This window comes from Cynoglossus semilaevis, chromosome 10 (assembly GCF_000523025.1).
Source record: "Cynoglossus semilaevis isolate Cse_v1.0 chromosome 10, Cse_v1.0, whole genome shotgun sequence".
In the NCBI taxonomy this organism is placed as follows: Eukaryota; Metazoa; Chordata; class Actinopteri; order Pleuronectiformes; family Cynoglossidae; genus Cynoglossus; species Cynoglossus semilaevis.
The window spans coordinates 8,364,459-8,377,880 of record NC_024316.1 but is presented as its reverse complement, the minus strand read 5'-3'; the positions used below and the strand labels follow the sequence as shown (position 1 = coordinate 8,377,880).

At 41.9% G+C, this 13,422-nt stretch overlaps 1 protein-coding gene across 2 annotated transcripts; it reads right to left on the bottom strand.

The window, feature by feature from the left end:
* Positions 1-6: 6 nt before the first annotated feature.
* On the bottom strand, positions 7-11,708 carry klf15 (Kruppel like factor 15). Of its 2 annotated transcripts, XM_008318495.3 has the most exons (3): positions 11,507-11,708; positions 8,318-9,913; positions 589-757 (listed from the first exon to the last, which is right to left on the bottom strand). In XM_008318495.3, the coding sequence occupies exons 2-3, from the start codon at positions 9,838-9,840 to the stop codon at positions 589-591; spliced, it is 1,692 nt and encodes a 563-aa protein (XP_008316717.1). In that variant the 5' UTR covers positions 9,841-9,913; positions 11,507-11,708. The 2 variants fall into 2 exon arrangements, with proteins under 2 accessions (XP_024915181.1, XP_008316717.1); XM_025059413.1 differs by lacking the exon at positions 11,507-11,708 and having other exon boundaries at positions 7-757; positions 8,318-9,840.
* Between the last annotated feature and the right edge of the window lie 1,714 nt (positions 11,709-13,422).

The window sequence follows — 13,422 nt, the reverse complement described above, 5'->3', positions numbered from 1 at the left end:
AAAATAAATTCAGTATAAATTCGCTGAGACTTTTTTTCTCATATTGCTTTCCAACAACAAACAGTTTCCCAAACCGCCTGGATTCTTAGGACATTACTGTGTATTAACACATGGCTTTTGACTCACATGACACACATACACTGAGTGTGTTTCCAAAAAAAAAAAAAAAAAAGGCCACTGAAAAGCAATTTCTCCTCTTCTAGTTTGATTAATGATTTAAGTGAGAAAAATAAACATTGTAATATACAAGAAGCTTATTCCACCTGTGAGGGTGTTAGGTCAAGTAACAGTTTTCTGCTTTAGTTCAGCTTTTTACAGTCTTTTCCTCACCACCCAATAAATTATCACAGTACCATGAATGTTCGTCAAGCGTTCGCATCTGAACACACACACACACGCACACACACTAGCAAAAAAGGCCTCTTCAACACACACTCCTTTAAAGGGAGTTAGGGAGTTTGGACCCCTCGCCTCCATCTTTCCTCGATCACACACACACACACACGCACACACACACACACACACACACACACCTTCACTACCCCCTCCTCCTGCTTTGCACCAGTCTGTCAGAGCGGGTCGCGGGGGTCAGTTTGCAGAGCGGCCTGTCCTGCTGCTTCGTGGAAAGCGGTGGACTTTGAGGTGTTTCGACAGGTGATCACTGCGAGCAAACTTCTTCTCGCATACGATGCACTGGTACGGTTTCACTCCCGAGTGAGAGCGGCGGTGTCGGGACAGCTCGTCGGAACGGGAGAACCTGTCAAGGAGAGAATTGGGGATTTGAATGATAATAAACACCTTACAAGGTTTTTCTGCCCTAATCTTCCAAACTGACCGGAGTGTTTATTTTTTCTTCAGTAAACAGAACAAAGTCATGCCCTGAACTGTCAAACCAAACAAGGCCTGTGTGACACTATTTTATGACATAGTAATCCTGGTGTTCTGACACCACACATACATTTTGTCCTTTGTCTGTGTGAAGTCAAATCACCGTCTCATATTTAGCTTCACACATATGTCCAGTCTATTCCTGTCCCGTTCTGCTGTGTGTCCAGCTTAGATATCACGACTGCCGGGGTTAAACCGATGACAGACTGGTGCCTGTCCTACATGTGTCGGTGTATTTTTGTGTACAGCTAGTAAACCTGTTAAAAATCACTTGTGTCATCCATAGCTCTGGTTGATTTCTGGGCTCATTTTCCAGTTGCAGACACCAGGGTGATAATTCAACGAGATGCAACGGCGTCACCCGGAGTTATGTCGTAGCATTTCCACTCTTGACAAGGATTACACAACCGGCCTATTCATCATTTTAATGGGCCCATAGAAAAGGAATATAACTGACACGCTCTTACTACTAAGCGGTGGAATGTAAGGAGCCGAGAACCCTTGAGGATGTGTAGGCTTAAAGTATCCTGATCCAGCGGTTTCACAACTGTAGCATGAAATAGTACAAATAGTACAACTTTTCATAATGTCTCAAATGAGATTTCTTGCTCATTCCTGTGCCCTGTTAAAAACACTTATATGACTCTTCTATATGAAACCTCTCATTGTTGGACTCTGTACTCATTATCACTAAAATCTAGAGGTTCAGAATATTTACAGTAGCTAATGGATCATGGGTTTGGACTGTGATCATTGGTAAATTTAAGACGACAGATTGACAGATTGAAGATGCAGTAAGATTTCTACACTGAGCTTTCCATGCGCTCAGATAAGACAGACTTTGTTAGCACAACTTGTTCTTACCGATCTAAATGTTTTTACCTTGTCCGAGGACAACAACAACGCTTTGGAGAGAAGGTGAAACATCCCAGAATGCTTTTCAGATGTTTCCTATTCCTGCTTTGTATAATTCTGTTAATTATCGAGATACAGTTGCATTTTTCTTGTTTGTTGAGATTTACAGTAGAGGAACACTGTAAACAACAGATAGAAAAACACCCATGTATGTTAGTCACCACTACATTTGTCAGTCAGAATGATGTCTTTGTCAGGCGACATGAACAACATCAGGAGCGCACGGCCGTCTACACACATTCGTACAAATGCCTCAGATCAACCTGAAGGCAGAAACAAAAGTCTGAAGGAATGCCAAGACTCTCTAAAAGAATCTCTAAAATTAAAATACAGAGTCAGTAGGACCAGGTTTATGGTTTCATCTCTAAAATTAAAATACAGAGTCAGTGATTTATGAAGAAGACTCAAATATAAACTGTGTCCGTCTGTGCATTTACATTCAGGGCTAACCAATGTTTTTTTACTGCCCATGTGCATGAAAACCACTGCTGACATTTCACATCCCAGCAGGACAGTAATCCAATATAGCACCACATCCAAATGCAACTGAAGGGCTTTTAATAAGATTCTAGGATGTTGATCTTAACTTTTATTAATTCAAATTTTTCATAGAATTGACATTTCAAAAAGTGGAGGTTTATATGCCCTGAGAAGAAATAGATGAAATAATGGACAAAGAATGATGACGAAAAAGCTTTTACGTGCTTTGTACGGAATCTGACACTATGACTCAGATTAGGCTTCCCGGTTTCTCAAGAAAGAGATTTCTGCAGAATCTTTAACTGAATATCAGAAAGATTCATAAACATGATCTGTTTACTCCAGGTGGTAAAACACTGAGTCTGTGTTGGATTATATTACACCATACATTTTTTAAGACTTAATAATGTACAACACCAGAGAAGATATATATATATATATATACACAGTATATAATTATTATTAATATTATTAAACAATCAGCATCTACATGTGAGCTGGTGTACTACAGGTGGGAACATGTTTGTTGCTTACAGTAACTACAGCCTGAAGGTGAACTGCATCAGAGTCAAGCTGTGGCTTGATCGATGCCATGTACAGTTTTTCTTCTGATTCAAAGTCGGCTTGAGCCCAACTACAACATACTGTCAGGGTGGGGAAATCTTTCAGCAGAACACTCATTCAGTGCTATTCAAACAGACGGCATTATTGTTCATCAACTCCAAAAACAAAACAAATCTTGCCAAATTCAGAACACTTTGATCAAGAGCAAGTGTGACAGTTTTTCAGTTTTTTCAATTTTCTCCTTTGTTGCTGTTTGCTGCAGCGTATTTGGCTGAGGTCATCAAGTTCAACACTAAGGCTGGAGGAGAAGAGTGGTGTTAATCACAAGAGTGTGTTTTTTTTTTTTTACATGAGCACTGTGGGGTTTTACACTTAAAAAGTCCTCAGGGCAGTTTGGTGTGGCTGCTGCACCACACACACTTCAGTATACATGCTAGCGCGGGCTCTGTGGGAAACACACACACAGGTTTTGTTCCAGCTTGTCCCCAAGTTCTGCTCCACAGTCAACACTGAATAGTTAAAACCACCTGAAAGGCGGAGCGAGAAGGTTGGTCACACACCTGTAAAATTTATGGAAAGAGTTCACTTTTTCTTTTTCTTAGTCATTTGTGTTTGTGTGGAGCCCAGTCTGAAGTGGCATCGAACACGATCACTGAAGGGCGTTTTTTGCAGTATCCGATCCTGAAATTTTGACCAATATTGGACCAATACGGATCCTGATTATTGGATCGAGCGATCCCTAGTCTAGAGCTGACAATGATTGTACTTGATGACTCTTGACGTTTTCCTCAGTAAAATAAATATAAAATTAGAAAATAAAAATTGTAAATTACTTTGGGTGCACATGGATGTAATTTGACCAGTGCATTTCTCCCCTTCAGTAAACATCATCTACTGTAGACTGAGCTCTGAGCACTGGTGGGCCACATAAAATGATGTGGTGGACCAGACTAGGCTTACAGGCCTTGAGTTTGACATTTGTGCTCAAGTGCGTGCTTATTTGAAGAAAAAACAACATCTATGCATGACTGCACTAATCAGTGACAGAAGTCTGAATCATTCATTCAAAGCTTTCAAACATGCAACCATAAAAATTTTAGTGACTTTTTTTTTTTACAAAATGGATTTTGGAACCAGATCCTGCGTCGCTCCACCAAGGCATTTGTTTTTCCCATGTTGACGAGTTCAGTGTTTGGAGCGATAGTACATTTTCTAAGAGATCAAATCTGGTACAACACGTACCTTCTTAATCCATCCTGGTCTGACACCGCCAATGTTCAAACGGCGGCATGCCTCAATAGAGTTTTCAAACTATTATAGTCGTAATAAAGCATATTTTCAACCAGGCATCTTTGGAGGCTGACATTTTAATAACAGGAACATAATTCAACACGTATTTGACGCAAAACTTTCAGTCGCAGGGGGAGGCCGTGACGTGAAAATGATGGGGGAGAATGCCACGAGTCAAAAACACAACAGATCACATCGTACTGACTGATTCATCAAGAGAAAATGGAATGGATTATTAAGCAGCTGCTGAAAAATATAAATGAGGGAAAAATGTAAAGAATTCAGGCCCTGGTGGCCACAAACATTTTAGAAAATCCCTGGAAATAAACATCATTAAACATTATCATCTGCACACGTAGACGTTTTCAAGCATCTGAGTGGGAAAAAACATGTAGCACAATCAGCATGTCACCTATTACTGAGCCTTAGTGCTGGACTGGTATGTTGTTTACTGTGTTTACGACTGGGGGAGATAGTGTAAGATTATTGACAAATAATTCTGACAAAGGATAAAGAAAAACACAAGTTGTTTTGCTTTTTGTAATTAAACATTACTTTCTTGTTTGTTGCTAGCAACGCAGTATCAACACCTACTGTCGAACAGAAACAAAGAGCTGAAATATTTGTGGTTAAAAAACAAATATCCCAACAGAACCAGAAATTTAAACGAAGTTAAGTTCTGTGATACCGCACATGTAACGATACAAACTTGCTTGCCCTGAAATGCCCGATGGAAAGACAAACTGAAGCCAAGCCCGACATGTCTGTCACCACCCACTGACACCATGTCACTGTCACAATGACCATCAGCCGACAACGTACAATAATCCGCTGCCCTGATGACAGGCAGCAGGTAAACACATCAGCCGTGTTTTCACAGTAAACTGTTGGCGTTTGATCCTTTTCATCCATGTCTCAATGCAGGTCGGACCAGAAAATAGGTGTGTGTTGATGTGTGCGTGTGTTCTTCTTTCCATGTGACTCAGTGCTGGTACAAAAAAAATGACTGCTACGAAGCACAGCGAGAGATAAGAAAAGAAAACACTTGAGCAGAGGAAGAAAACCAGGGTTAGCAGGAGTCGGGCCAATGAACGGCTCTGTGCTCCAGAGGAGCCAACACATGCATCTAAGGTTACAGAGGGTAATGGGCTCCTCACTCCCAGAGCTCACCTCCGTTTCCTGACCCACTGGGAGAGGAGAGAGGAAGGGGCAGCTTATAACACACTTTATTGTCACCCTTATGTGAGGGCTACAGAGGGGCAGTTTGGGCAGAGGTGGGAGCATGAGGTTTTAGACTGGTGTGAGGAAAAAAAAAGCGTCACTGTGTGCCTCATCTGAGAGATACTTACAGCTCTTTGATAAAAAAAAAAAATACATCAAAATTACAATCCACTGGCAGCAAACATGTTTGGATTTGACAATAAAATACCAAGTACAATGATAAAAACCTAGATATGAGCACCCCGAAATACAAGTTTTCCATGTTACAAGTAAGCAACTTTTGCAAGATTTTGTAGACTCGTATCTACGCAATACGATTTATTGCTGTTCATTAATGTCTGTTGTCGAATCACACAAGGCGAATGACTGGGACCGTATGCGTTTTATGTTCATACAGGTCTGTATAAACAGTAGACCTGTTGGATTTATTAACATCTGCAACAGAACTAAATGTTGAGTGGATGAGACATCTGTCTGTGTTTACTGTTACTGTCTCAGTGGCTGCATCCTGTCGGAGGAACACTGTCTGATAAAGGCCGCTGCAGTAAAGCAGCTGCTGAACTGACACTAAATTATTAAACGACCATCAGCCAGAATTTGACAAAATAGAAACAGCTTCAAGTAAAATCACACAGCGACTCTGTGGAAATGGCGGTCCATCTGATCCCAATACAAACCAACATAATCCTAATCCAGTGGAATACTGCAATAACTGTTATAAGTGTTTCTCAGTATAAAAAAATGTAGTTCCTTCTACATGATTTACAGGCTTTGTATAAACTTGTCAATGTTAGTTTGAACTAACTAGGACTGTATGTTGGCGTTCTAGACCAGTGTTTCTCTAACTTTTTTTTTCTGGGGAACCATATTTTAAAAGTCACAAACCTTTGTGTCCCAAGTCAATAGACATTATTCATAAACTCCTGGGAAACATGATGCAAGATGACCCAAAAATAATCTCTTGCGACCATCCTGAGGGTCACGATCCAGTCTTTGGGGAACAATGTTGTAGATAATACTGCTTATTTGGTTATTTATGCTTTTTTTTTTTTAATAAAACATGTCCTCTGTCATTTTTCAAATAATATGATTTTTATCTTCACACAAAGAGGAAGCTGTTATACATCAGGATCTTTGTGGTCAATTGCTCCGCCAGTGCCAGAAGTGTTGAGTTCCGTCAGTGCCAACCTTATTTTAGAGAAGACCAAAATACATCACCGATCCTCTCATTATCCCATTACCTCCCAAAGTGCTGAACTGATTCTTTGCCTTTCAGAACAAAAGCAGTTTCTCAGGCAGTCCAGGGGGAAACATGTGCAACAAATAAACCAGGTTTTAACAAAAACATTCAAACTTGTTTTGCTCACATCTCACTGCAAAATACACAGGAACTCATTAAACTCTCCTTCCTTCAGTCTCTCCTCGTGCCTAAACGAATGGAGATTACGTAACTTACTGTACTCACAATTACTTGGACACAGGCCCAGACAAAGAGCACGCTGTGAAAGAGAAAGGTGTCAGATGTGGAGGGCCTTTAAACGACTGCAGGTGCGGCTCTGACTTTTCAGACTTTTATAAAATGCTTCAAACTAAATCCAGAAAGTTGGTCTATAAAACACACTGAAGTCAAACAGTCTGGTTTTAGTTACCAATAAAAGTGTTACGACAGCACAAATCTAGAGTAGGATTAGCAGATTCACGCAGACGTCTTCATAGATCCAGACCAGAAAGACTTCACCAACAATGGATCATAGAGTTTTTCTAATTCTTCGCTGTCTATTGTGTTGGATTGTTTTTTTCCTTTTTCACAGCTAAATCCCAGTGATCATACAATCATTCAAGGGGAATCTGACCTAAAGTCAAACCCTTATCTTTTCACTCCTATAATATGACCTTGACAACATATTGCTCCCCCTATCTTCGCTCCACTGTTGCACGCACGTATATATTCTTGGCTAATACCTACATATACACCCCATATACAGGCCCAGTGACCATAAGGTCAAAAGATGACATTTGACCAAGGCTTTTTAAAGAGGTTCTCTTTGCACTGACAGTGTACATGAAATGCATTAAATTATTGGTGTACCGCGTCATCTGTCTGCTGGGAACTTTACAGAAGTAATCCTGCGATAATCCAGCAGATCTGTTGGCCCGTAAACGCATGCGTAGGTGAAGCGGTGGCAGACAGTGAGCAAACAAGTGGAATAACTAACAGGGTACAAAGTCTGATGGCAACTTCAAACAGCCTTCTATCTAATCTGAAACTTTACCAGGGTACAACAACACTAAGATAGCGGGACACACAGCCAGCGTCTGGCGTACAAATAAATGGTCACTATTTCAGATTGAAGTATAACTTCCTAAAGATAAGCCACCACTTAATCCCCAGTCAATAACTGTCGTAACAGATCTCGTTAAAACTTTATTGTACATTTAACAGTCATTTCTAGCGTTGTATAAACTTTATAAATCTTTCCCAGTAGATAATAGACAGCAGGACTTAGGTTTTGAAACAGAACTTTTAACTAAGAACCAAACTGCTTGTTTGATTATGTCTAAAAGGTTACCAAAGTAATTAGACGTGCAGTTTGACTGCTATCACAGTGGAAGCCTGTCTGTAACTGCTCCGGGCACATTACCACACAGGCGTTTTCATGCAGATTCAATTAATTTAATACCACTACATTAAGAGCAGACGGCTTTTCTCATGACATGTCAGTAGAGGATGTTAGAACTGAATTCATTGCTATGTAACTTTTTTTGGCCTCATCTCGAGATTTCGGCCCCCATGCTACAGATCATGATTTTTTTATATATTAAAACCTAAAACCCAAGTATGTTAAAGGTTGCTAATTGATTAACTTCCTTGAATATTACTACAGTCAGTCTTTTGATGCTTCGATTGACTTTTTAAAAACGTGTACGTGGGGTTAGTTAACATGATGACAGTGCTCACCTCCATCCACAGCCGGGCCATGTGCAGGCGAAGGGTTTCTCCCCTGTGTGCCTCCTCAGGTGAGCTTTGAGATGACTGCTTTTGGTGTACATCTTATTACAGCCAGGAAAAGAGCACTTGTGCATTTTAATCAGGTCGGCCACTGCACTCTTCTGATACCTCTGTCCTCCAGCCAGGACACCGGCGGCACAACCTCCATCTATACCAACATCCCCGAGCCCGGTGGGTTTAGCAGCAATGGGAACAGGTGCTATCCTGACAAACTTGGATGAAGAAGCACCTTTGGTTTTATTGGAGCCGCTGACATTGGCTGGTGAAAGCAGCTGAGGCACCAGAGCAAAGGTCTGCCCCTGGATGTTGACCAGGAGCTGGGCAATTTTGATATCCGAAGGGGACTGAGACTGGGCTTTCTGTGTTTGGGCCTGATGATTGACATCATCTGTTATGGTGCTAGAGTTTGGCTCTTGTTTAATCTGTATGGGCTGGATCTGTAGGATGACAGGCACAGTAGAAGCAGCGCTGGCTCCTTCTGATGAGGCTGGTGAGAGGCTACAGTCCTCCTCTTTGATCTCATCAATCTGACAGCTGGAAGATGCTATACAGTTAGCATCCACAGTGGACAGCGGGCTGTCCAGGTCTGAAGCACATGGTGAATGTTTGGTCTCTGAGAAGGATGAGAGCGGAGATGGAACCACCGGAACAGTTTGGTCGGAGTTCTGTGGCATCGACACCAGATCTACTTTTATTGTCCTTGAACCTTCCACCTCTGATGTTTCCTTCGATGTTGGCGACATTGCTTCATCACTCCCCTCCTCTCCTTTCTGCATGGCCACCATCATGTTCTCCTCCAGGAACTCCTCAATCTCCTCCAGCGTGGGCTGAAAGAGGAGCGCCGTAGGATCCTGCATCTCATCAAGGAAGACGGGGAACTCATAACAGTCCTCTTTGGATTGTTGCTGGAGGAGACTCAGCCGCTGCTCCCTCCTGGACTCCCAGGTAAGGCCCGTTGGTATAAGAGGTGCGGCGAGAGCGGAGGCAAGTGGCTGTGGCGCGTACAGCGAGGAAGATGAAGAGGACAAGGAGCTGCAGCTTCCTGAACTATGGCTCACTGAGTTGGCAAGAGAGTTCTGTGAGAGGAGAAGCTCCAGCAGGCTGTCTTGACTTTCTCCTGTTGAAGAGGAGCTACAGCTCCCACTGCTCCTGCTGCTCCTGTCATTGTGCGCGGAGCTCAGGAGGTGCCGCGAAACTGGCGATGACGACTCGGGGCTGGAGCACAGGGACGAACGAGGGCTGGAAGAGTCACTGAGGTCGTCCTCCGAGAGGTGAGGAGAGGAGACTGTCAACCCTTGGTAAGGGTGGTGGTGGTGGTGGTGGTGGTGGTGATGAAAACTGCACGCATCAGTTACCATCATGCCTGGCGACACGCCACCATTGGCCTGACGACAGAGGCAGCTGCAGTTAGACCCAGACGAGCTGGTGTAGTACAGGAAGGTCTCCTCACCAAGCGGCAAGTGATCCACCATTCCTCTTTGGACAGATGCTCTGGATATCAAGCTGTTTGAGCAGAAATTGACTCAACGTTGAGAAAAGATTTTTCTGCAGAAAAAAAAAATTAAAAATCTCAGTAATTGCAGTAACATAGTTATTACGGTATTTGTACACAAACAGACCAGGTTTCAAATGTACAGTTTTGGACTAAGACCCACAACTGTGCTGTTGGCATGTAAACAGAAATCATTATTATTTAATTGACTTTTGTACGAATGTTTACAGTAAATAAATGGATCATATCCCAACCCCTGTGACGGACGCTTGACACACATTTGCTTTATTTTATAACAAATGTAATGAAGGTTCAACTGCTCTTAGACCAAGTTAATCTCCGAGGTTAACGTTTAACTCTGCAGTCCATAAAGATGTTTCTTTAAAACAGGTCAACCTGCAGACTGTAAACTAATAACACCGGCTGTCTTTGCACTATCGCTCAAAAGATTTGCAGTAGATGACTCTTCAGAAGGCAGGCTGGCCATGTGTGAAGGAATTTGAAGTCTCCCTCACTCTCTCCCAAAGTTTGAGTGTGTCTCTGTGTGTGTGTGTTTGGACGCTGCAGCTGCTGCTGGTTCAGACTTCACGCTGACCATGTGGTATCAGGGGTTTCCATTTCTCACCACTTCTAACATGTGTTTCACGCCGTCTTTCTTTAACTCTTGTGATCTAAAACACAGCTAAGTCTGAAGGCTGAATAATCCTGACGCGTCACAGTGTTTACATGCAGATATACTGAAAAGGAAAGGTGAAAACAGAGAGCCAACTCTTCAAGTGCACGGACAGAGCAAACACAATGGCTGCAGCCGGTGGGAATAAGATAGCAGATTTCAGCTGGATGATGAATGAAGGGCTCACTCATTTATGTCCATCAGTCCAACGGCACAGACACAATGCACCGTCTCTACTCTGAGTGTACGCTACATGATGGAACGTGTAATAAAATTAATGACCTTTTAATGTTTGTTTCATATCTATTTTAAAAACTCCATAAGGCAACGTGTGTTTAAAGGAGGAAAAGAGTAGGAACAAAACGTGTGTGCGCCCTCTTGTGTGAAAGTGAGGAGCAGCACTTTGGGGAAATATTTGACCCATACCGTCGCCGTTAAATAATGATAGTTTTATACTAAATAAAATAAAAAGATTAAACTGCACGAAATATGTTTTAAATACACAGTTCGTGTAGAAAAACATGTCTACAAAACCCAAAATATCTTTCAATAACATTTTGAGTAAATTGTGTAAGTTACTGTTTATAATATGTCAAATGACAGGGTTCTGCTGTATTTTGCAAATGTTAAAAACTAAATAAATAAATAAGAAAACCTCTAGACCTCTTGTCTTAATCTGGTCTCGAATTTGCCCTACAGTAACCCTGCCGCTATGGAAAAACATCAGAAATGACAGGCTCTCGTTATGGCTGTTGGTAACGTTGAACTGTGACATCCAGAGTTCAACCGCAGAATATCAAACAGGACCCACAGGAAGTTAAACATGATATGGACTCTAATCGGTAGAAGTTAGATTTCCTACTGGGTTGAAAAAAAGCAGACTGCACTCAAGTGGAGCAAAAACATACGCCATGCTGTAGCAATAAAGACCAATAAAACATAGTGAGAAGCTTCTTGTTCCTCCAGCACATACCCGTGTATTAGAGGAATCCAAAATCCCGCTCCACTGTGTGCAGAGCTCCTTTCTTCGAAGTAGCTGTCAGTGCGTAATAGTGCGTAATGGCAACAGCAGCGCACGCCACGGTCTTAGCATAACTGTACACAGACACACACTGACACACGCTACACACACTCTCACTCTCCGTCGAACATACTCTCTCTCCCTCTCTCTGCTGGTTCGCTTTACAGTCACGTGATGAAGGCTGTCCATATTAAAACATACAAATGAGAGGGTCGGCCCGCGAAGGCTCGCCTTCTTAGCGAAACGCAATTGGCTCCTCTTTGAGAAAGGGGCGGGGCCTGCGAGTCGGTGTTATTGAAGTGAGGTGTGTGTCTACATGTGTGCGGATGTTTGTGTCTGGTAATCATCACTTTGTGGGGACAATAATGTGTTTACCTACAATGGTAGTTGTGTCCTGAGGGCAGAAGTGAGACAGGATGTTCCACAACAGACATAGTATATGATGTACCGACGTTTTACAGTTTTACTGCTGCTCCAAGGCCAGGTAAACAGAATAGGTTCCTCCAGAGGTAGTAACGTGAAAAATCTGTGCAGAATGACGTGTGAAGTATTAAAAAGACAATGTTTTATTCAGACCTGCTCACTAAAATTGAGAACTTGTATTTTTCCTTTACTTCGATAATCAGTGAAAGAAATATGTGATGGTTTGTGACGGAACTAAAGAAAGTTTGCCAATATACAGTCCTACTGATTTATATTACTGGACATGTGTTTTGTTTACATGTTTTAGTCTGCACACTCGTAAGACCCAACTATATTTGTAGTTTTTACCTGGTTGGTCCTCATAAAAAATTAAATTTGGTGTTGGTCATAAATGATGATTGACAGTTGGTGTCTGCAAACCATGGTGGCCAGTTTACTAGTGTATGTATATCTCGCTGTATTTTTAAACATTTCAACCAGGAAGAGGCAAGGACCATTTCTAATTAAAAGCATTTCCCCTGAATGTACATGAACAAGCGTAAATGCTCATAATTGTTGGATTCTCACGTTTCTGGTGGTGCCTTCAGTAGATCTGGCAGTTTGTCATTTCCTAATGCTAAACAAATGTAATAATTATTGAATAGTGAATAAAAGTAAAAAATTGTCTGTGGGTTTTCAAACAGGGTCCCTGGCTGCCGGCTGATGCTGTTTGGAGGGGCATGGGGCATGGCATGGGGAAGTTTGGGACCCTTGCTTTACACATAGTCCCCAAGGTGAGCAGCAAAACCTCAGTCTTAGAAAACAGTCCAAAATGACATATAAATGTTTATAAAGTGTTCAAACCTACTATGGGATACTCAGAAAAGATATGGAAAATGAAGCCTAAAATGATTGTACTGTAGTATTTAATCAAAAACAGCACAAATGTCCAGATTCTGCTTCCTACCAGTCATCTCCAAGGAAACACCGCATTCTCTCCTGGTACATGTTTAATGACCACAGTTAACTCCTGTGTGACCCACTGGATGAGGGGGCCTTTCACTAGGTAAGTGAGTGTGTTTACATGCGGCCTAATAACATCACCAACAGAGGTTTTGCTTTCATTCCAGCTGAGCAGACCTCATATAAACACCACCACTGGGCTGAGCTAACTGCTGGCTCCAGCCTAATTTGATTTTCTTGCGTAGGTTAGATTACCTTTCAGTGTTTGGATAAATGTTCCACTTTCACTTGGTGTGTAAACACCAGGAGTAGCTTAGTTTGTATGGCACAGAGTCAGTGGCTTTTTTTACTGTGATCACATATTGTCACACTGAGATCATTGTGTTTTGTGTGTGTTGTAACAGTTAACTCCTGCTACTGTGACTGCTGCTGCTGTTGCTAACACTTTTGGCTGTTCCCGTTGGATTTTACGGGATTATCACATCAGTCATAGTTCCATAGTC

What these genes read in the sequence shown, in the direction of transcription:
- klf15 (XM_008318495.3), bottom strand. Translation starts at nt 9,840, where the DNA reads ATGGTGGATCACTTGCCGCTTGGTGAGGAGACCTTCCTGTACTACACC. An exon ending in TGGCCCGGCTGTGGATGGAG is followed by an intron (nt 758 to 8,317) that starts GTGAGCACTGTC and finishes TCTCCTTGACAG; the next exon opens with GTTCTCCCGTTCCGACGAGC.